General features: G+C 48.2%; 1 protein-coding gene across 1 annotated transcript in view; it reads left to right on the top strand.

Annotated features, from left to right (window-relative positions):
- Positions 1–23,337, top strand: part of UTP14A (UTP14A small subunit processome component) — a 684,761-nt gene that overhangs the window by 84,779 nt on the left and 576,645 nt on the right. The window contains exon 4 of the mRNA XM_069612971.1: positions 15,547–15,611. Within this exon, the coding sequence (XP_069469072.1) occupies positions 15,547–15,611 (65 nt within the window). The remainder of the gene's footprint in view (positions 1–15,546; positions 15,612–23,337) is intronic.

The raw sequence follows: 23,337 nt of genomic DNA, 5'->3' as shown, positions 1-23,337 counted from the left end.
TCTGTTCTGGAGAGTCATCAGTCGGATGGCTCTTAACTCTTCCTTGATCGCATTGAATCATTTTATTGTAGTGTTGATGATTTGCAGTAACTCTCATCTGGTTATCTGCAACCATTTAGTATGTACTCCAACTTGGATTCGTGGCATGAAAATCGTTGTGAACACTGATGAGGTGAGGCTGAACAGCATGTGTTCATATGTGATTGCATGAAAGGCTTCTTCTGATTTAGCCGAGAAGTAATTCTCTCTCTTCATTCGGGTTATCAGTTCCACAGATCTCTTCTTCCTCAGGTGAGCATCTGCTTTTGGGAAACTATCAATATTCAGGTCACTTTTCGGGATCACTAATGCTGGAACGTGGACATTAGCTATAGTGCATATGCATCCCCAGTTTTCCGGCAGTCTGATGTATGCTTTGGGTCCACATGCCCAATAATGATCCATGATCACTGCAGTCCCATGAGTCATTCCTGGGGCCTCACAAATTCGTCCGCAGTTTTGATTCTCTCCCATTTTCCTTGTACCATTGTTCCTGAAGCGCAATTTCAGACTTTCTAGTGGCACTATCTGCAGGGGTCCTCCTCTGTCTTCGACCCATGTTAGTAATTTTGTAAGTTTGGGCCGTAGTGGTTTGCACAGTCTTTGTGAGTTTTCAATGGCTTCCTTGCAGGCTCCGAAGACCATCCATGCTTTGCAGATCACTACTCCTTTCTCCCATCCGTCTGGTGAAAGCGCTGTTCCCCAAATCTGCAACTGGACTCTGTTTTTCCAAATTTGAGCCTCTGCTGGAGTTTTCCCTCGGACATTTAGATTTGGGTTCACTTCCCATCTTTAACTCCAGGTTTCTCATACCTGATCACATGATTCCTAGTATGAGCTCTGTTTCTTGTCTTAATGTCCTGAACATAATCATCTTCATCGGGATAAGCTGTTTCAGTTGCCCATATCAGTGAGGCATCACTTCCCATGAAATGGCCTCTGGTATTGCACATTGCTATGTGTGAGAGACAGTGTGCTGTTGGGACATCAATTTCTACAGCAACAAAGATCTTGGATTTCCCCATGCTGTACGGTAGGAGTGCGCAGACGAAGCGTTCCCCTTCGGATTTTCGTCTTCCAACTTACTTCATGTGCTGGTACCAAATGTTGTTGCCTAAGTGTGTTGTGCTATCCAAGTAATTGTTCAATTCATTGTTGTCTTCATGCATACTCCTCTTGATTCTTAAGGTTTTCATGTAGTTTGCTACATCTCTGAATGCATCTGTATGGCTCTTTTTTGTTGGAGGGTTCTCAGGTATCCTGGTCCATGGTGCAGGCCTCCTCATCTGCGCCATTTGAGTGGACAGGAGTCTAGCAGCTCTTTCCTTTTCTTCATACATTTTTTCCCTGTTGGATGCAAGTGCCCATATCCACCAGCCTGGCACTGGTCCGGTATATGGCCCTTGTATTGGACCATGTATGCTGGGTAATGCGGTCTCTGTGGTGGTGTTTTTCAGTTCCTCATGCAGTTTACTTGCTCTGGCTATGTTTGGGAACAGTAAGTCTACTAACAGCTGTGTCTGTGCAGATAGCTTCTCAGTGTTGGCTTTTGTTTTCTCAAGAGTTTCTGCTATAACTGCTTCTGTTGGCTTTTCTTTTAACTCTTCTTGTTTTCTCATGACAGCTTCTGTGACGTTTCTTATGGCAGGCAGTCTCTCCCCTCCTGCTGCTTTGGTTTGTGGTTCTGCAGTTATTGATGGTAGGCCTGTTTCGTGGACATTCAGTGTGTGTAGTTGTCAGTGTTTTTCCTTCATTCATTCCTTGCCTACCCTGTCTCCGGCTTTTCCTTTAATTCGTCTGGGTGCATTTGTGGGTTTCATACGTACATCATCAGGTGGGTGTACTGAAATTGGAACGCTTTGTGCACCAATATAGAATGCCGTTCTGATTGTTAATTACAGTAAAATAATGATAAACACAATACATAAGTACATGATAATCTTGTATGTCAGGCGGCAGCATTTCCTTCCAGAGAAGCAGGGATGCCTCTCTGCTTGTGGGAGGACCAGGTTGCTACTCTGGGCCCCCATCTCGATCATTCGCCAAATGTCAATGTTAATATTTCCTTATCCAATATCGTCTTTCAAGTTCTGAGTTTGAGTGTCTGGTGCTCAAAAGGGTGTTCCCGTTGCCCTTCTTTCAAGTGACACTTGTCTCTTATTTCAGGTTACAGTTTCTTTGCTAGACTATGGAAACAATCAATTTCAGCCCAAGGTTTAGCCTCAACTCCTACCAATTTCTTGAGTTGTTTCTGCACTGGTTCTGGCAGACCTTGGCACAATATATGATAAAACACAGGTATTGATTTCGTCCACACGATTCATGTGTTTCGAGCACCCACGCATCTTGGAAATTCTGTATATAAATTAACGGATCTTCGGAATCCTTCATTTTTCGAGTCATTATAGCTCCCATATCGGAAGTATCTGGGTAAAGTACTCGTAGCGCTTTCCATACTGCTGCTCTACAATTGTTAAATGGCGCTCCGTCATGCGTGGTATTAATTGTCGTTACGCCAGGGTAGCCTGCTTGTGCCCACACATCGTCTGCTCTTTCACCAAGTATGGCGATTAGGAGGCCCTTGATGTCCCCTATAGCTAACGTGTTTCCTCCTGTCATTTTTTCTAACTCGTGTATCCACTTTCCGGCTCCCAATGTCAGTATTCGAAGCTTGTTTTTCAAGTTTTCTCGATCCATGTGTGGCCATGGTATATATTGTGGTCTTACTCCACCCTTCTCTAGTAGCGAAAATTGGAATGCGTAGCCCTCTTTCTCTTCTCTCATTGTTCTCCGGTCTATTGCAGGGGTGATATCCCCGCATCGCCGTCTGCCTGGCAATGTCCTTAGTCTGTCTACATAGGGTGGTGAAGACACCCCCTCTGACCCTGAGATATTCCTTCATGACGGTCAGACTGCGTGGCTGACTCTGATGCCCTTGGTGCAGGCTTGCTAGTGTCTGACCATAGTATCCCTCTTTCCCTTGGGAGTCGTCTTTCGCTCCGCTTCCCTTCTTAGTTTTCCTCGCGCTCCTCCCTTTCAGAGTCGGACATTGTTTGTCCCCAATTCACGCAACTTTTTGTGTCTTCATTGTTTCTACTGATTTCTAATCTATCCAGGGACAGTTCCCTATTCCCACTACTTCGGGTGACATCCTCAGTGTCATACAGTTGAGTGCTTTCCAAGCGCTCGTCCTACCCCTCTCCTTGGGGTATTTGGTCTAGCCCTATTTCATCATATATTTTATTGATCGTTTCTCGGATGCTACTGGTGTAGAAGTTATCTTCAATATTTGCCCTAGAAGTGCCTGGTACTGAATCGTACGCAGGAAAGAATTATTCAATGTCTTCCCAGTCTACAAATGGATCTGTTTTTTTAACTTCCCTCTCGAAATATTTGAGATTGCATTCTTTCTGTCTTCACTTACGTTCGATATCGTCATCCAATTCTTTGCGCTTCCGCGCCTCTTCTCTGACCCCATCTTCTTCCTTTCTCTTTTCATTTCTTCGTTCATGTGCCCTTTGTATTTCCTCGTCTCCTTATTTTTTTCTCACGTATCCTTTGCTCTTCTTCTAACCTTTGCTGTTTCTGTCTGTCTTGATCGTAGGCTGCTCTTGGGTTGCGATCGAGCTGCTTTTCTTGCTCTTCGCGATATAGCTGTTCTCGCCTTTGTCTGTCTTTTCTTGTTATTCTTTTGTCTCTTAACTCCTTTTCCTTCCCCTTTCTCTGTCTTATCTAGCCCCTCCTTTTGTTTGGCGTCATCAATGCCTTTACCATCGAGTTTCAATAAAATGTGTCCTCCCATCCATTCGTCTTTGGCGAATGCTATCTCATCAGTTCTGCCTTCGCTCCCTTTCCGTCTCTTCCCTTCTCTCTCCTTGTTGAGAGATGCACTTGTCTGTGCTTGATCTTTCCTTTCGTCATCACGTCTCTCCTTGTCCCTTGGGACTGCAGAGGTAATATTCTTGTCCTTATCCTTCCCTTGATTTTTGTCACTACTATGTGTAGGTGACTTATATGCAGGGTTTCTGTACCCCGTGGCTGCTTTAAGTTCCCTCAACGGGTATAATCCCTTGTCCTTACTTTCTTCAGTTTTCGTTTTGGGCGGAGCAGGTGGCGCAGTAGGCGTCTCACCCCCTTCTGTGCATACATTAAGTATCCAATCGTTGGCGGCTCTTCCTCCTTTCCCTGTTCGTACATTTTCCACAACTCAAGAACAGCAAGGCGTTTTTCTAACTTCTTGCCTGTATATGTGGCGTGCAAATATGTTGTCATATGTGGTAAGGCGGCTTTAGATAAAGACCCATTTTGTGGCCACGACATAAACATCTTGTGGGCAGTACCTTTAACCCACTCAGTACTATATTTCTTTAGCTTGGGTGCGTGTTTTGGCAATTGCTTGCATAAGTGTGCTAATGGAGTTCTGTCTTCCATGCTTAAATCTGTTTCCTTTCCTCTTATGTAACGCTTGTCAATGCTTTTGTGTGGTTTAAACAGCTTCTGACAATATGAGTGAGCACCAAACGCTGCAAGCTCCAATCCAAAGCCACGCCCTGCTCTTCGTCCCTCAGCGCTCCCTCAATGTAATATCCCGAAAGGGTCTTTGTTTTCTTATTGGGGTGGAAGGAGGTGGAGGTCACCAGATGTCTATATTTTAAGAAGTGGGGAGGGAAAAAAGATACGCAAAATTCCCTTTCGTGCCGGGCCAGAGACGCGCTACACTCAGCACGTCCTTCTCCTGCAGGTGGCCATCTTGGAATCCTGTATATTGTCATTCTTAAAGTGTACCCTTGGGTTTTGCTTTCCCTAGTCTGCTTCATACAGATCTAAAACATTCTGGAAGTTAATACTTGTCTTTGAGTTGCTTGTAGCCCCTCAAGTATATAGGCCTTGACGAGCTTGAATAGCTGCTGCTCTTCTAAACTTGTAACCCTGGATTGTGCTTCCCTGAATTGCTTTGGTGCTATTCTAAAATAGTTTCATAAAGTTCGTACCTTAGAAACTGTATTATACATTTCTTAAAACTATATTGGGTATAACTAGCCATTAGATAACAGATTCTATGCCAATAGGTCAATTACTTACATTGAAATACATTGTTACTTTCTTAAAGTGTCATTGGTGTTTGCTGTCCTTGAATTGCTTAGTGCATTCTAAAAATAGTTATTGTGTGTTCATACGTACCATATAGTAGCTCAAGGCCCCTCCAGAAAGTATGAGTTTATTTTCTAGCTCTGAACTGAGTTCTAAAAAAGTAAGGTTGCAAGGAGTATTCTTGTAACAGGGTTGCATCATTATGGTATTTCATAACGGATTGTCACTGCATGACTGATAGGGTCAACTACCCTTGAAATACTGACTGTATTCTAAAAGGTATACTAGCTTAACTACCTGGCTTCACCCGGGATTTCAATTCTGAGATTGTAAATCTCTGATTGGCAAGTCTCACTTCAGTTTCTTCAGCAGTTTCATTGTTCTGTCCGAAAGCATGTTGAATTCTATCAGCTTCATGGTCTTGAGATCTTCCTTCTTCGGAATGTTGATCATGTTTCAGCTTTCGATATTTTGATGTGGGTGGGATTAAATAATGCGCTCTTCTTTTGTGGCATTTCTGTAAAAATATATTTGTGGGATGAAAGCATTAATGAAAGAAGAAAGTCTTTTTGTTAAACATGGGACCTGATTCAAATCAACTGATTTAACTGTCATCTTCAAATTGCAGCAAAATTCAATTTGATGTCATTAGGGTGAAGTACCTGTCTTTTTACAAAATTTTGCAATAGAAATTAATTGGGTGTTGATCATGAACACTTTCTACAAATGACTTGTAGATGGTGGTGTAACACCACAAAATGTAATGCTGAAAAAAAGCAAAGCCGAAAAACCAAAAAGATTAATTATCTCTGGAACGGGATGATCAATCGAGCCAGAAACAGTTGCATTAATTTGAAAATGAAGTAAAGAATATTCCATGCACAATTCATGACACCAGACATCACTGTTCATGAGGAGTTACGTCCCCAAAAACGCCACATACAAACACAACATTGTTTTATTTGTATACACACTCGCATATTTAACATGGTTTAATTCCCCAGGAATAGTATATTACTATCCAGAATGTGTAACCTTAGGTTTGACTCACTTTGACTTGCTTGTTGCTCATCTAAAGAAGGTTACACCTTGGTTTGCATACCATGGGGGGGGGACATGTAGCAATGTTGGAGTAGAGCAGCATTACCTGGCAGTAGCCCACGAGGAGGCGAGGCCCAAGTAAAGCCTAGAAGGTGTAAGAAACCAGATAGCCCACGAGGGAGAGAGACTCGAGATAGCTCAAAGTAATGTCTGTTAAGGTACTGCAATGATAACATCAGTTTAATACTGGAACCCAAGCCATTCATGTTCCAGGTCAGTAGGGACAACCGACCTGTTTGTGGCCCGCTATTGTGTGGGAGTCCGATAGGCATTCAAGGGGGGGTCATATGTTCAGTGTGTTCCCCCCCCCCCATTCCACCCCCAAATCCCAGCCAGTGTCTTCCCCGTCATCACCAAATGAATGCACTTCATAAACCAAAACAACCTCCAGTCTTCCAAACACTGTATCCCTTGTTCCAAGGCAACTGGCGCCCATAACCATTGCTGTCATGGCATGGAGTTCTATGGTGCCTGACAGCCAACCCCTGTGAACTCCCCCTCAACTCCCCCAACCAGAAGCACCTGTCACCCAAACTTACAACCATCAACAATGGGAACTTATTCCGGGGAGATCCCCCGGGTCTCAGTTGCTGCTCCGCTCGCCCGTCCCGGACGCTTGTTTAGTTGCTCGTGTCGCGCAGGTGTAGGAGGGAACAAGAGGGGGCCGTGTACACCTCCCCTCGGGGCGATCTGTAGCAACGGGTATCCAGCAGTACTTTATATCTCGTTAGCCATCCCATTGTCCCCGGGCGAGGTGTCCTCTGTGCCCTCCATGCTTGGGATGGGTGTTTGTCCTCGCGTTGGGGTGGTGTAGCCGATCCCCTTCCTCAGCGTGTGGTCTTTGGATCTTGGTGAGGATAGAACTTGGGTCTCCAAACAGTCCCATGCTTCTTTGGGAGTCTGGAACACGGGAACTATATTATTGTGGTACAGCTTGAAAGTGGCTGGGAAGAACAGTGCATATTTAATGTTCAGCGATGCCAGCTTCCGCTTGATCGAGTTGTATGATTGGTGGGCTTTCTGGACCTCTTGTGTATAGTCAAGGGAAAAATCTTATTCCCGTTGTATGTGATCGGGCCCTTTGCACGTGCCATGTGAAGAATTGTGTCCCGGTAATTCATGAGCTTGGCGATTACCGTTCTTGGAGGTGCTCCGGGTACTGGTCTGCCCGACGGGACTCGATGTGCCCTTTCAATGGAGAAGAATTTTGAAAGCCTAGGAGGGGCCATTAGGTCTGCGAGCCAATCTTCCAGGTAGAGCTCCATGGACGGGCCCTCCACCCATTCCGGGAGCCCGAGGATGCAGAGGTTATTACGCCGGGAGCGACACCTCTGAGGACAAGCCATCTATTTTGGATTCCACGGACGTCCTCGACTCCCCAATGGCGGTTATTATGTCCGTTAGTGACAGTGCCTGATTTGTTTCGCTGGCTGGAATGCCCCTTCCAATGTGCTCCGCGGCTACGGAGGGATTCCCGGAACAGACTTGGTGTATCTGTCTACTTTATTTTGTACCATGGTCTTTCGGAGCGTGTGTCGTCCCATCCGGTCCCAGGAGCAGAGACCGGGGTATAATGTCCTGGCTCCCCTGATGCTGTGGATGTGGTGATGATGCCACGGGGGGGGGTGGGGCGCTCCTCTATGATCTCATCCGCTTCAGGTCAGAGGGCGGGGGGGGGGGGGAGTTCCCAGACCTATATGCCTCCACCGGTCTCATTTGATGATAGATGGGGGGGGGGGTCTTCCGCTCTGTGCCCCCTTGAGCTCTGCCACTCCCCAACCCTGTTCGTGTGAAGGTCCCACAGGCTTGTCCCTCCACCGCCCGGAATTGCTCTTACTTGAGTGCAGCCACTCCAGTCCTTCCTACCAGATCCGGTACTGGTGTGTCCCTGTTGCCCCTGGGGCCCAACCAGGGCCTCTGTTCACAGTCTGCCGTCCCTATGATAGTCCAGGAGACTATGCCAGCCTAGGCTTGTCTTGTTCAGGGCTCCTGTGGGGGGGAGGGGGGGTTTTGAGGCCCTTTCAGCCGGAGCTCCCTCCCTTGCAGGCCCACGTGTTCGGTTGGGTCTGAGGCTGGCCGCCTAGAAATTACGGCAGCCCTAATCCGCGGCTCCCCGCCCCCGGGGGGCGGGCTGTTGTTGATGCCCAGGTCCGCGACTCTTGCGGACAACCGGGCGTCTGCCCGCGGCTCCTGGTGCTTTCCTCGCCGCACCTCGCTCCCTCCGAGGCTACGGCAGCCCCAGCGCAGTCCCACAAAGAACGGCGGCCCAGGCGATCCCGTCAGTGCGCGCTAGCCCCAACGCTGCCGCCCGTCCTCCTCTGTCCCGCCTCTCGCTCTCCAGGGCTGTGACAATGTCTTGCTTCACCTGCGGTCCACTGGAGCAGCGGCAGGAAGGGGAAACTCTGACCATGCCCCCGTTCGTGCGGCGGAGCACAGGAGTCCCAGTCCCCTCCCCCTTCAGCGGGCCTCACTCCCTGCAGTGCTGGCGATCGGCCCTCTTCCTGTGCCACACCGCCTGAGCCGCGGATCGTTGGTTCACCCGCTGGACAGCTCTGATTTCCCCCCAAATTTCGACAAAATGAAGTTGGACCTCTATATTCGCAGCATGCAATGTTTGTTCGCCAGTTATTTCTTTTTTTTTCTGCAGGATTTTCACAGGATTACGGGCAGCCCGGATGGAACAGCAGAGGACTACTTCTTTATCCAGTGCCTGCTCAACAGCACCCTCGAGAATTACCATCTTGAGCACGTTTAACTGCCCTAACCATGAAATTGTTAGCTTCTCCCATTTTTCCATTTCACGTGCTAGTCTGTGCATTCGTGGGGGAAGTTGCATTCGTAGATTCTTTCCAGCCTCCTCTGCATTCGCACCCCTACGTACTTTATGCAGTCCCTTTCAATTGGTATCCCCAGGCCTGACCATCTAGACAGCTGTTCTTGTGTGCCCTCAGCCAAGGGAAGAATAGTCGATTTGTCAATATTTATCATAAAGCCTGACACCTTTCGATATTCTCTTATGACCCAGAGTGCTCTCAGTATGGAGTCTCATGTGTTTGAGAGGTACATAAGGATGTCCTCTACGTACATGCTGATTTTATGCATCTGCTCCCCCACTGCGATTCCCTCTATCCCCTCGTCCCGCCTTATCTTCTCCCCAAGGGGCTCAATCACCAGGGCGAACAGTAGGGGTGAGAGTGGGCAGCCCTGCCTAGTGCCTCTAGTCAGGTGGAATTCTCGCGATATTGACCCGTTATCCGTTACTCTGGCCGTTGGTCTCGTATAGACCGCTCCAATTGCCCTACACATCCTCTCTCCTACCCCTATTTTACGCAGCAGCACAAAGAGAAAGGCCCATTCCACCCTATCAAATTCCTTCTCAGTGTCTAAACTAAGAAGTGTTTGTTCCCCAGGGTGCTCCCCTACGTGCTCCATTAGGTCAAGAGTCTTCCTGATTGCATCCGTCCCCTGCCTACCCGCTACGAATACCATTTGATCGGGGTGCACTACATGTGGCAATTTCTCTTCAAATCTTGCTGCCAGAATACGGGTGAATATCTTTTCTACTACATTTAATAGGGAGATTGGGCGGTACGAAGAGCAGTGGGACGGGTTGCGTCCCTCTTTAGGGATCACTGAGATCAGGGCTTTACTGAATGATGGCGGGCCTTCATTGTCTCCAGGATGTGATTATACAATTTGACCAGATGTTGTCAGGGTTCCTGAGTATTTCTTGTAGAACCCGATCGTATATCCATCCTCTCGCGGGGCCTTCCCACTGGGAAGGCGGCTATTGCATTCAGGACCTCCTCCTCTATAATAGGGCTGTCTAAGTGTTCTATCTCTTGGGGTGCGTGTTTGCTCATATGCACATCACTCAGGTATGCCCCTACTTCGTTCTCGCCACCCCCCGCTTCAGTTGCATATAGTGTTTCGTAATACTTTGCAAACCCTTCCGCTTATCACTCAGCGTGTGCCTGTCTCCCTCCCCCACCACAAGGCCCCCCAGTTTTGTCACCCACCACTCTCCTCTTTGGGCTCCAAGCCTAGCCCCAGGAGTGCGTCCGCTTTGTCCCCTTTTTCATATTTTTCTTTCAAATATCTCAGTTTCCATAGTGTCTCGCCATACCCAGAGCCCTCAACTCTGCCCTTTTTGCCAGTACCTTCCCCCAAAGTTCCTCTGTGTCTCCCTTCCCAGCATGCATCTCGTCTTCCCCTTCAGCTATCTCCTTGCGGAGCTTCTCTTCTTCCAGCCCCCTCTCCCTCTTCTTCCTTGCCCACTCCCTTGTCAATATACCCCTCTAGGTAGTCTTCCACGTGTCCCATACTGTTTCCCTGCTCACTTCTCCCGAATCATTCAGTTCAAAGTACTCCGCTATTCCCTCGGCTAGATGGTCGGAGAAGAGGGGGTTGTTCGCAAAGCGAGTCATTACATTGCCATGTGCCCTTTGGGCTATACAATCCAGAGATTTCAAAGGTGCCCGTCACCATATCTTGGTCTGACCAACCCACAGGTCTTATAGTACTCTGCTCCTTGTTAAGGAGGTAGTCAATTTCGTATAAGTTGTGTGGGGGGGGGGGGGGGTAGAATGTATAACCTTCTTCTCTGGGGTGTTTCTGCTGCCACACGTCCACCATTGCATACCGTTCCATTGCCCTTACCAAATGACCCTATTTGTCCTCTCCATTATTCGCACTGCCCTCTCTGGTCTTTCTGTCCCATGTTTCATTTGCCCAGGCATTAAAGTCTCCACCAATAATATATAGGTCTGCCTCCCTCTCTTGTATTTTATCTAACGCTTCCTTTTATGAACCGTTCTTGTCCCTGGTTAGGGGCATATATTTCTGCCAACAGCACCTTTACACCTTCCAATGTTCCCTCTAGTATTAACAGTCTGCCCTCTAGTAGATTAGGGGCGTCACAGTCTTGAATCCGACATTGTTTATGGAGGATTATTCCTACCCCTCCCTTTTTGGCGGGTCCGGAACCCCAATGCACTCTCCCTACTCCAGCACCTCGTAATTCCCGCTCTTCATCCTGTATAAGTCTGGTTTCCGCCATGAATAAGATGTCCAGGGAGGCCTTCTGAAACTCCCTTATTACCAGTGACCTTTTGGTCGGGGAGTTTAGCCCTTTCACATGTAGGGTGCCCACCTTCAGGCCCTTCTTAGCTACACCCTCCCCCATAACTGATTCTGTCTTCTCCTATTGCCATCTCATGACTGGGATTGGTGTCTCCTCAAGGTTAACGTCCATTCCCCTTAGAGGGATTCGCCCAGGCTTTTGTAGGTTAGCCCTGTGTGCAGGTTACCCCATTAACCTTAATATTCAACCATGTAACTTCCCAATAGGTAGGACCCTCCAACGTGGAGGCATGAACAATGAAATGTGAGACGCCCCCTCTCTCACCGGGGCCACTTTGTAGAGGTTAGAACAGTCTCCCCCCAGCAGTTATTCCGTGTTTACCTGAGGATCCGGCCAAACCTTGTTGAGTAATGCATGGCCACTCACTTTCTCTTTGCTTTCATCTCAATCCCCTTTCTTCTCTTGAAGTGCCGGATCCTTTCTAGGCGAGGGGCCATTAAGCCTCGTGAATATCCGTCCCGTCTGGGCTCTCCTTCTCTGTGGACCATGGACAGGTCGAGGGCGTATCTCACCCGAGGTTGCATCCTGCAGGCCATGCGGGCCTCTCATCTGGTGTTCCGCATCCGACATGAGGTGTCTCAGGGCTTACTCCGCCTCCTCGATTGACATCAGCCTGTATTCAATTCCTTTGGCTTCAAATTCCAGTGAAAATGGGTAGCTCCATCTGTAGCGAATCTCCCTCTCTCGCAGCCAGGTCGTTAGTGGCCTGCAGCCTCTTCTCCTTGCCAAGTGTAAAGTTGGAGAGGTCTTGCATACAAGAACTATAGAGCCTGCAAATTCAATTTCTTGTTGCTGCTTAGCTCTGTTTAAGACCTCTTGTCTGTCTCTTTAGCTTAAGACTCTGACCACGATGGAGTGGGGGCCATTCCTATAGGGTTCCCCCCCTAACCCTGTGCGCCCTTTCCAGCTGCACTGTCCCCCCCTTCCATTGCGAAGAGCCGGTGAATTAGAGCTTGCACGTTTCTTCTACTTGTTTTGGCGTCTCCCTGTCCGACTCCTTCAGACCGAGTATTCTCACATTTTCTTCTCACTATTTTCGAGGTCATCGATTTTTTAGCCTCATTTCCTCTTCCCTCAGGTCCAGCTCCGTCATTCTGGCGTCCAGACGCATCTCAATCATGTCTGCATTAAGCTGATTATGTTCCAGCGTTTCTACCTTGCCTTCCACTGCAGTTACTCTGCCCGTCAAATCAGCTAGGGACGCCTGAATGTCCCCTCTCAGGGCCTTGATTTCTGCAAGAGTATGTCCTTTATCCTCTTTGGTGGAGAATTGGGAGATGTCAGTTCCTGTGGCCATTGTGGTATGTGGGTGATCCTTGTGTGCCTGCCCCGTTCCTCTGGGCACCAACTTAGACGCTCCTCCTTTTTTCTTCCCCCTCGGTGCACACTTTAGGCCCCTCTTCCTTCTTTTCTCTGCAGTTTCACTGCTTACCTCCACGTTCTCTGTGTTGTACTGGGCTTCTATGCTCGTATGTCGCTTTCTGCTAAACTGTCCTCCGGGGTCCCTGAATGTTACCCCTCTGTTGTCCCTCACTGACGTGTATCTCCGGACAACGTAGTGTCGCGGGGGCTATCGGCACCCACAAGCGGTAAAGCTGAGCTTGTTGGTGTGCAGCTATCCTCCCTTGTTCCAATTGATAATGTCAACCACCACCTCTGAGTGTAGGAATGGAGGTCAAGGGTGTGCCTCCAGGTTGCATGTGCACTTCGCAGTGGCGCAGTGAAGGGCTGGGGCCTAGGCACGTATCTTCTGATCCGTGCAGATGCTTGCTGTCTTCCGTGTATGCACATCCCCACTCTCAAGATGGTTTCCCCTTTTGTATTTGCTGTGTCCACCCATATCGCGGGGGCGTTACCCTGCACTCTTCTGCCAGCTAAAGGGTTGGCCCCTCTGCTGTAGCTGGATGGGGTCCCCTGTATTGCTGCAGCATTTCAGGTGCTAGAGCCCAGTCTCCCAGGTGCGCTGCCTTTGATTTTCCGCCCCTCAGGGTCCAGGTGCATACGGGGGTGTCTCCACCACTCGCCCGCTCCTTGCACTGTCACTGGCTCCAATCCCCAGCACTGTCTCTGCTGCTGCGGGCCTCCTCCTCCATGTTGCCTTCTCATCAGCGTTGAGGGCTGCAAACACCACCACGGGTGCCTCAGTCATTTCGCTACTGGCGGCTAGCCCCTCTGAGTTTTGGCTGGTCTGGATGCTCAATATCATCTCTGGTATGCTGGAGGGAGCAGGAGCTGCGTTCTCAAGCAGCCATCTTCTCCCACGCCCCCTAGTGGTCTCTCTAGTACTTTCTTTTAAAGCTGGCTAGTAGCTTGCAACTTAATGTTTGTCCCCTGGTATGCATAAATACTTAATGTCTTGTATGTGAAAAATAGGCCATGTAAATAGCATTCCACAACATTGTTTTTGATGCAGTGAACATTGTTTGTAAACAGTTCCTTGTTAAAGACACTCCTAGTGATTTGTTAGCTGTCTTAAGGTACTGTTTCAAAATACATTCAATTCTATATGTGTTCAGAGGGGCCTTTGTATGTGTTTTCCACAAAAATGAAATGCATTTAATGTGACAAACTCAAAAATAAGACATGGCTTTTTAGTATAAGCTTGTAAGCGGTTCACATTTTGCTCAGATATGAATTTCATAACGTGCTCCGTGTCCTGGTCCTCGGGGCATCATCCGGATTCGGTCCAAGGGCCTGCAAATCCCCACTAGATATATACATCTCTGGGGCTGAAGGTTACCCCAACCCTCCAGTCACTGGCCGTGCTTCAAGGAGTTGGCAGCCATGCAATCCTGGAAGGCCATCTAACTTCCTCTCATAACCTACACACTCAGGAATGTGGATTAGGAGGTTTGGAAAAACTCAGTTTTCCATTCTCACAGCCTTCCCTTTTGGACACTGTGCCGAGCCTGCAAAATGCCATGGCCATAAATGATCATTCCTGGCATGGCACAAAAAAAAGAGGTGCAAGACCAACAAAGCCAGTGGTCCTAGTCCCAATGCATAAAAACCATGAGGTTGTCATTTTAGCTACTACACAGATAAAGGAGTCTACCAAATGCTAAAATAGCTGGTGTGCAGTAGTATCACCATGTAAACACTGCCACCAGCCTGCACCAAACACTCTCTGGGTGGTAAGGGTAAGAGAAGTAAAATGGTGTACACGGGTACTCTTTGCCCTGGTAGCCACTGCGACTACCAGGGTTTCCTATACAAATGTGTTAAAATGGTGAGGTGTGGCAAAAAACTCACTTCCTCAAAAGAACAAGTCTAAAAGCAGAGGAAGCCATCAAACAGACTGGGCTCTTAGGTTTCTCTAATCGCGGCGCAGTGAAGTGATACAGAATTTGCGAGCACAGGCCTGATTTTTGTAAGAAGAATATAGCGACTGCTTTGGGGGTAGGCAGGGCCTGTGGCAACATGCCACCATGTGCCTGTTAGGCCTGAGCACAGCAGCGATGCCTGCCCCCATAGCTGTAGTTCTCGCTATTAGCACCCCTGGTCTCTTGGTTGCTTATAATTTTATGTTTTTCCATGGGAGATGTTGTGAATGGTGTGTATCCAATTTCCTGCAGGGGGTAGGGGGGGGCAGATAGCTGCCGCCATGGCAATAGTACCTTTTCTATTTCCATGGCAGGCGGTGGCTGAGATGAGACTGGACAAGAGGCGAGCAGCAGGAAAGTGGGGAAGCAAGGCGAGTGGAGTGGGGGGTGGGGGAGGGGCCTTGTGGGAAACAGTTGGGGCTTAGGAGGGGAGAGAGGTAGTGATGGTGAGGGTGCCCTAGGGAAGGACACCGGGGAGGCCATCGGCTGGCCGGGAAAATGCTGGTGCTCACTGGCAGATTTCACATGCATTCCAAGCCACCTGACTGGCCAAGTGCCAACCCCCAAGTACTTTCCAATTTCTCGTGTTTTGATAAATCATTGGGCTTCTGTTTTCTCACCATTTTTTTCTATTTACAGGTGCTGTGATCAGACTCATTAGATTTTTATCTCATTGAGAGAAACAAATATTTACGAATGACACATTTCTGTTTTGGATTTTGTTTATACGCCCATGTGTGTGATATAGCAGAAGAACTGCATTATAGATCCATATTAAATTCAAATGATCTCTTCAACAGGTTCTATGTGTATTGAAATACATTGTATACTTATGTTCCCTCTTTAAAGGAGGAAGTTGGCTGAAAGGACAGAGGCTAGTGCCCAGGTGTCTGAGTTCAGTGTCAGCTCTGAAGGTAAGGTTCATGTGAATATTGCATTCTTGATGACAATAATGGGATGTACCTTTTAGAATACTTTAACAGAGTTAATCGTATATTGGATGATATTGTACCAGATAATACTCTTGCCAGATCAGCTTTTAACTTTGACACTATTTTCGCCAGTAGGAAAATTGGCTTATGTGCATGCCCCATTGTTAGGAAAGATTTCTCTTTTAGCAACTTTCCCTCCATATGTCTATGAACCCCAAACATTTTTTTTTTAAACCTGTCCTGACTTTTTGCTGGGAAACCCTCAGCATCGCTCCCGGGGCTTTTTGCTGATTAGTTATGGGGAAACCGATAAGTCCTTCAGACTAACTACTACAGGGAAACATTTTTCCCTTTTTGTCTTTTACTTTTTGTAACTTTTTAACATTGCACACAGCATCTGACAATGCAGTGCAATGGGGATACTTTGGTAGCACCCTAGACTTTTACACTTGAGATTTTTGGTTACTTTTATATGTGCCTAAATATAAGCTGGTGGCCCAATTCTATTTTTAATGTGTTTGTATGGTTTCTATTATGCGTATTCACGTTCACTGTGTATGTCTAGTAAATGTGGCTAGTGCCCTTAAAATGCCACGCCACAAGATTTTCCTCACTTGCTGTTTGTCCATTTTGTGGGTTGGCCTTCTTCCTGCCTTGCCAGTTCAGGAAATCCTATGTAAGGTCATGCAGGAAGCGGGTGGAACTGGTGTGGGGCATGAGTGAAACCAATAGGTGTCCCTGATTGGACAACTACTGGCTGTTTGAAGAGTGCAGATCCTTATCATTGGTGGGCTTGGACTTTTTTTCAGACTGAATTTTTGACAAAAAGAGGACTCTTGCAACCATTTCTTTAGATCTGCTTTCGAGCCACAAATCCCTCGTAGAAGAATAGCTGACTGAAGATCCGAAGGAGACTCATAAAGAGGCCCAGCATCCCTTCCTGTGTTGGCCCGGTGAAGCCCTGTTGCACTAACCGATCTGCGAAGGCACTGCAGTGCTTCAACCCGTGCACTTGTGGCACCAAATAGTCTTGTACGCAAGCCTCCAGCCGTCCTGAGCCTTACAGAACTGTGGCTGGATCACCCGGTGTACTGACCAGCTCTCCATTTGGCTACCTCGCTAGAGCCATTGCTGTTCTGCATTTGCAGCCAGAACTTTGGTGGTCGCCAAATCCTGCCGAATTTCAACCTCCCAGCTTCAAGAGATCCTTCTCTGGAAGTACTTCTTCAAATGGAAGGATGCCTGTCATTGTCTGTATGAAGTGGTCATCAGTGGAACTCTCCTGCCCCCGTCCTGTGAAGTGTCCTTAAGAGGGGGTGCATAGGTTTGCACTCTGTTCGTGGACCCGGCCGGAAGAATCCTTGCACCCTTGTCTCCCCCTGTCCTCCATAGGATAGTATTGAGAACAAGTCTCTTTGTATCCTTCCATTCCACTGCTTTTTGTTGCCACACTGGAGCAGTAATACCTGAAAGATAAGAACGTATTTTAGTTACCTAGTAACTTTGTTGCATCTCATCTTTTCAACAACCATCTGGGGAGAAGCATTGTGACTTCCTGGCACAAGGCTCCACTTTTCTAAGGATTGGACTTCTGACGCTAGGGAATATCTTTTGTGACTTGGTTCTATTTTACTGCGTCACATTACAATGCAGAAATTAGTTTTGTAAAAATTGATTAGCAGATTTTGCCAATTAACATTTTTTTTTATTAGCAAACAAGCTTATTTGATTAGCAATGTTGTACTAATTTTGAAATGTCACTGTTAGGACAGTTTATCTGAAGTCCAACTAAGGGTTTAGTAAAATTCTTCAACGGAGACAGTACAAGACTCTACTCCTAGTATAAGGCTGTACCACCTGAGTTATATGGTAGCGCAGACAGAGCAGCCAGGCTTATCTTGAGAGGGAGTGAGGGCTGTAGGAAGGTATAAAGAACTTGTAGTATACCAAGGGTTCAACAGAAACGCTTACAACCGGAAGTGTTATAAAAAATAAAGGTTTATTATAAATACCTTTAGGCCAAGTTAAGTCTTGGGGTAAGTACTTTGTCATAGTCATACACAATGCTTGAAGGTACTCAGACCAAAACATAAACCTTCTTCAGAATGCCTAATAGTAATGTTAGGGAAGTCAGCCCTTATCATATACATTTAGCATAAGCCACACCTATTCATGGGCAGTAAAACCATAAGTTACTTTAAGATTACCTTACAGTAAATCAAGGGTAGTAGACCCTGGCAGTCATGCAGTGACACTCAGCTAAGGAATCACTTGGTAAACCAACCCTGCGTTCAGGATACTTTTCTGAATAGTGGAACACAGATTCAAGGAACCGTATAATCCTATAACTACATTCAGGATAACACTTAGTTATACCAGGTGAGTAAGACCTTTTGGTGTAATATATAATTACAGTTGCTTTTCAGATCGATGGAACAGAGACGAAGGTAAGCAATAACCGTTTACACTAATTTAGGATTGCACCAGACCGATCAAGGTCAGATAAACCTACAGGACACTTTTTAAGAATGGCGCACAGCTATTCTAGGTAGGTAAACCCTAAGTATGTAATATACTATAGAGTTACTTTTCAGATCAGTGGAACACAGACTAAGGTAATCAATAACTCTTCAACTAGTTATTCTAGACAGGCTATACAGCAGGGCAGGGGAAGCAAGACCCAGTTTGTCAACTTACTGTGAGAAACCAGAGGGTGTCTAACCTGCTAGTCCCCAGGGATCGATCTCTTGGGTGGCCAGGGTACGGGCATCACTTTTGGATCCAGACCCTGGGGGTGGAACTGTGCGGGAGGATCTCCTGGGTGAGGGGTCTTCGAGGAGTGAGGGTGAGACAGTTGATGGTGAGACACATTATTCCCCCCAATTTCTGTTCATCTACCCCATCCTATGTTGTAGGATTTTACCCAAAGTACCAACCCTCCCTCCCCTTCTTTTTTTCAACAACCACTGAGCAGAGGAAGAGGGTGACTGAGAGTAACCAGACTAACTCTCACATTGTACTGTACATGTCCTGTTAATCGGGCCAGGCACTTGTCTTGTATTTGTATTTTATTTATTTATAAAGCGCAGAAACCAGGCCCAGGAGCAACCGGGCGCATACTCTTAAACATGTTACAATAAACAGTAGTTACACAATACATTACAAATTATACAGCATATATATATTTCTGATGTTTGTTAATCTGCTTAGAATCACATGCTGTGCATAGGTCCGACATCCAGTGGTCACTGCGGAGTATTGCATTTTGTTTTTCGTAGTCGAAAAGGGACGTCGACAAGGCGTGTCTGAAATACTATCCCTATAGTGACGTGCGTTGTACCCACAATCCCTCACGCGTCGAGGTCCCTCAGATTGTTTTTTTCCGCCCAGCTACTGGTCGCCTTTACGCGGAGCTCCTCGAGAGACATTGCAGATTCCATCTCCTCGACTTTTGGTCGTTTTCCTATTTAATATATAACATATCGATCCCTCCCTCGACGCAGCTGTGAAGCGGTCTCCGCCGAGCAAGATCTTTGACGGAGGGGACGAGCGGAGGAGATCCTTCGGCGTTGCCGAACACGTGGCCTGGCCTCGCAGGCCAAATACAGTAGGGAGAGTGGGGCCGTGGGACATCTCTGGTTCTTTTCTGAGAATGCCTTTCCTTTTCCCCTTCCTTTCCCTTGGGGTCGTTATCACGATTTATTGCCTCAGCTATGGAGAGGACACCCTTTAGGTTTTGCCCACTTTGCAAGGGCAAGTTTACTTGGAAGGACAAGCATTCACGGTGTAACCGCTGCTTGCCCCTCGATCACAAAGAGGAGGGTTGCACGGCTTGTTGGCTTCTTAAGCCAAAGACTCTAAAAGACCATAGGGTCAAGAGGTGGGCGGCCTACACTATGTCGAAGGCCGATTCTTCACCCGCCGCTGCTACCACCGACAGTGACGAGGAACGTGATAACACAACCTCCGCTATGAAAGTCGTAGACCCCTCTAAAGAGCGCTCGCGCTCTTCGTCGTCTGTCCCCGGCCCCGACGGCTCGGCTCACGCCCTGCTTATGGGGATGAACACCGCGGCGACACTGACGCACACGATACCACACATAAGCACACAACCCATGGCTCTTCTTCGTCGAAGACGAAGAAAGCATCAGCGCCCAAGGAAACGCAGGTTCCACTGGCGGCCTCCTCGGACCGTTCAGGTTCGAAGCCCCTCTCGCAGCCGCGACCAGCGACTGGGCTTTCGGCAAATAAGGACCCTCCCCCAAACCATTGGCCGGCGCGCACCAGCAGAGAGCGCACGCTGCCGTAGAACGATCGACACCCGTAACGTCGAAACCACAGCCCTCCGCTGACAAACGAGTCGCAGAGAGCTTGGCGAGGATCGTTGTAGCCGACGCCCAGAAGCGTACGCCGAAAGACACGTCGAGCGCTACGCAGAGGTCGAAAGACCCGCCGAAAAAGCCCGAAGAAAGACAGGGACTACCCCCTTCAGTCGGGGGGGGGGGACCCCAAGCACACCGGAAGGCTTTTCGGAAGGCGACGGGACACTTTCCTCGACGTTATGGAAGAGGTCGAGCCGTTTTCAGCTAGATGACACTAATTTTCCCCTGCTAGACCGCTCAGGGGTACCCCATGAAACCATGGAAAGGCTCCATCTCTGCATGGAGAGAATGGAGAGGTTTATGAAGACCCAGAACCCTCCCACTCCCAAGAGAACAAGAGAAGGGCCTCAGGAGGAGCCCAGGGCCAAATATCCGAGACTAGTCAATCCCCAGCAGGACACAGCCTCAGACTTCCATAATGTGTATGACCTCACTGGTGAGGAACAATACTTGGAGGAGGAGGATGAATTTGTGGACGATGAAGAGGGACAGAACCAGGAGGAAGGTCTGGAAGACAGCCCAGACATGGTAGGAGAAGGCTTCGGAGAAAATCCAGAAGAAGGACCTTCTCATCCCTGGCAATCCCCATCAGTATATTCGGACACTGATGTCCTGAACCTAAATCCTCCTGACAATTCACCTGTTAGAAACACGTCTCCCATTGACGATCAGCCCACATTGAATGCCCTGTTGCGCAGAGCAGCAGCACATTTCGAACTGGACACTGGGGAGATCTCTCCTGAAATAGACTTTGTGGAAAGAGTAATTAAGGAGAAACCCCCAGTCAGCCAGACCATTCCCCGCCTCGCTTCAGTGAAGAGAAGAATCATCCCTTCGCTATCCACACCCGCACTAATCAGAGGAGTTAATCCAAGAATTGAAAAACTTTTCACTCCTTCACCCTCAGACCCGCTGTACATCAGGGGACATTCCATTTCGGATTCCCTTGTAGTAACTAATACAAGGAAGAGGGCAGGGGTGCCGCTGTCCACCAGCGAGGCACCACCTGACAAGGAGGGCAAGAGGTTATATGCCCTTGCAAAGAGAGTCACATCCTCGGCTGCCTTTTCGGCAAGAATTGCGAACAACAATTCTTTGCTAGCTAGCTACGCGGACGCGCAGTGGGCCAAACTGCGCAAAGACGCCGAAGAAGCGCCGGAACCACTACGTACATGCCTGCTATCAACTATTGGCGAAGGAACCCAGGTCAACCAGAGTATTGTAAAGAACTCGCTGGATGCTGCAGAGACAGCGGGACGTTCCCTGGTTCAGGGAATACTCCTAAAACGCCATGTATGGCTGCGCAACTCAGGGTTCAAACCGGAGACACAGGCGTCTTTAATAAATAAACCTGTTGAAGACTCAAACCTCTTCGGGAAAGCGGTGGATGAGGCTCTGGAGATGGCTAAAAAAGAGTTCGATACTATCAAAACTCTTGACCAGATCTCTAAGCCCACTACCAGACGCGGCTATGGCAACAAACGCTTTTTTCGTGGCCAACGCCAACAGCAGAATCAGCAGCAACAGTACCCTGCCACCAATTACCAGAGCAATAGTGGGCAGTACAACCAAAGAGTCCAGCGCCGGGGCAAAGGGAGAGGTCGGGGGTCCACCCCCAGAGGCTCCCAAGCCCCCAACAACACCAAGTGACGCGAAGATTCGCGTCCCCTCCCATGCAACACCGGTCGGGGGCCGGATAACATCCTTTCTTCCAGCATGGGAGGGAATAACGTCAGACCGCTGGGTACTTTCCACCGTAGCCCACGGATACTGCATCGAATTCAACAGTTCCCCAACATACAGACCCCCGAGGGGACGACGCATGACACCGGAACACCTTGCCATCCTTCTCCAAGAAGTACAACAACTGCTGGAAAAAGGAGCCATAGAGGTTGTGCCTCTATCTCGGGTAACGGAAGGTATTTATTCACTGTACTTCCTTGTACCCAAAAAGGATCTAACCATGCGCCCTGTATTAGATCTGCGCCCAGCGAACAAGTTTATCAAACCCCAGAAGTTTCGGATGGTGACCTTACAGGAAGTGATCCCACTGCTATCACAGGGAGATTACATGACAACATTGGACATGAAAGATGCATACTTTCATATTTTAATGTTGCCAGCGCACAGAAGATACCTCAGGTTCATGATAGAGGGCAAACACTACCAGTTCAGAGTGCTACCCTTCGGCATAACATCAGCACCGAGGGTATTCACAAAGGTACTGGCAGTGGCAGCAGCCCACCTGCGCAGGTTGTCCATCCCAGTTTACCCTTACCTCGACGACTGGCTCATAACAGGGGATTCTTACGAAACATGCTTCTCAAATACCCAAAAGACTGTAGACCATTTGTTCCAGTTGGGCTTCTCCATCAACGAAAAGAAGTCCAGCCTAGACCCCAGCCAAATCAAACAATTCCTAGGGGCTCCAATTCAAACAAAGGACGGCCTTGTCTTCCCCTCCAACGAGAGGGTCCAAAACATGCTGTTTCAGATCCCTCAATATGTGACCGATCGAGAGGTGACGGTACGCAAAGCAATGCGCTTGCTAGGCATGATGGCGTCGTGTATTTATTTGGTACCTCACGCGCGCCTGCGCATGCGCCCTATGCAAGAGTGGCTCAACAGCCAGTGGTGTCAGGCCAGCGGACTATGGGACGATCTAGTGGTGGTCTCGCAGGCCTTGGTTCTCTCGCTACGGTGGTGGACAAAGGAAAACCTGGAAAGAGGGATACCCTTTGCCACACCCGCGGCGGAAGCCACTCTAACCACAGACGCATCCCTCACAGGATGGGGGGCTGACCTATCACATCAGACTGCTCACGGAGTGTGGACTCCGAACGTAGCATCCAAACACATAAATCTACTAGAGCTACTAGCTGTGTTCAAGGCGCTAAAGCCTTCCAGGAACACCTACAAGGCAAGACTGTGTTGGTCCTTACAGACAGCACCACAGCCATGTACTACATCAACAAGCAGGGGGGCACCCACTCTCCAGGACTGTCCAAACTGGCCCAAAATATATGGAAGTGGGCTCTCAAACAAAACATGTTCCTACTGTCACAACATGTACCAGGGGAACTCCATCTGCTGGCAGACAAACTCAGCAGAGATTTCCCCCTGCCTGAAGAGTACGAATGGCGACTGCACGAAGACATCGTCTTCGACGTCTTCACACAATGGGGATTCCCAGAAATAGACCTATTCGCAACCCTGGAGAACTCACAATGCCTAAGTTACGCCTCCAGGTACCCCCAGAACCAATCCAAGGGGAACGGTCTGTCGATGCAATGGTCAGGGAAATTTGTTTACACTTTTCCCCCGAC

This window comes from Ambystoma mexicanum, chromosome 5p (assembly GCF_040938575.1).
Source record: "Ambystoma mexicanum isolate Mex_15411 chromosome 5p, UKY_AmexF1_1, whole genome shotgun sequence".
Taxonomy (NCBI): Eukaryota; Metazoa; Chordata; class Amphibia; order Caudata; family Ambystomatidae; genus Ambystoma; species Ambystoma mexicanum.
The sequence above is the reverse complement of the archived record's forward strand: the minus strand, read 5'-3'. Positions and strand labels throughout refer to the sequence as shown.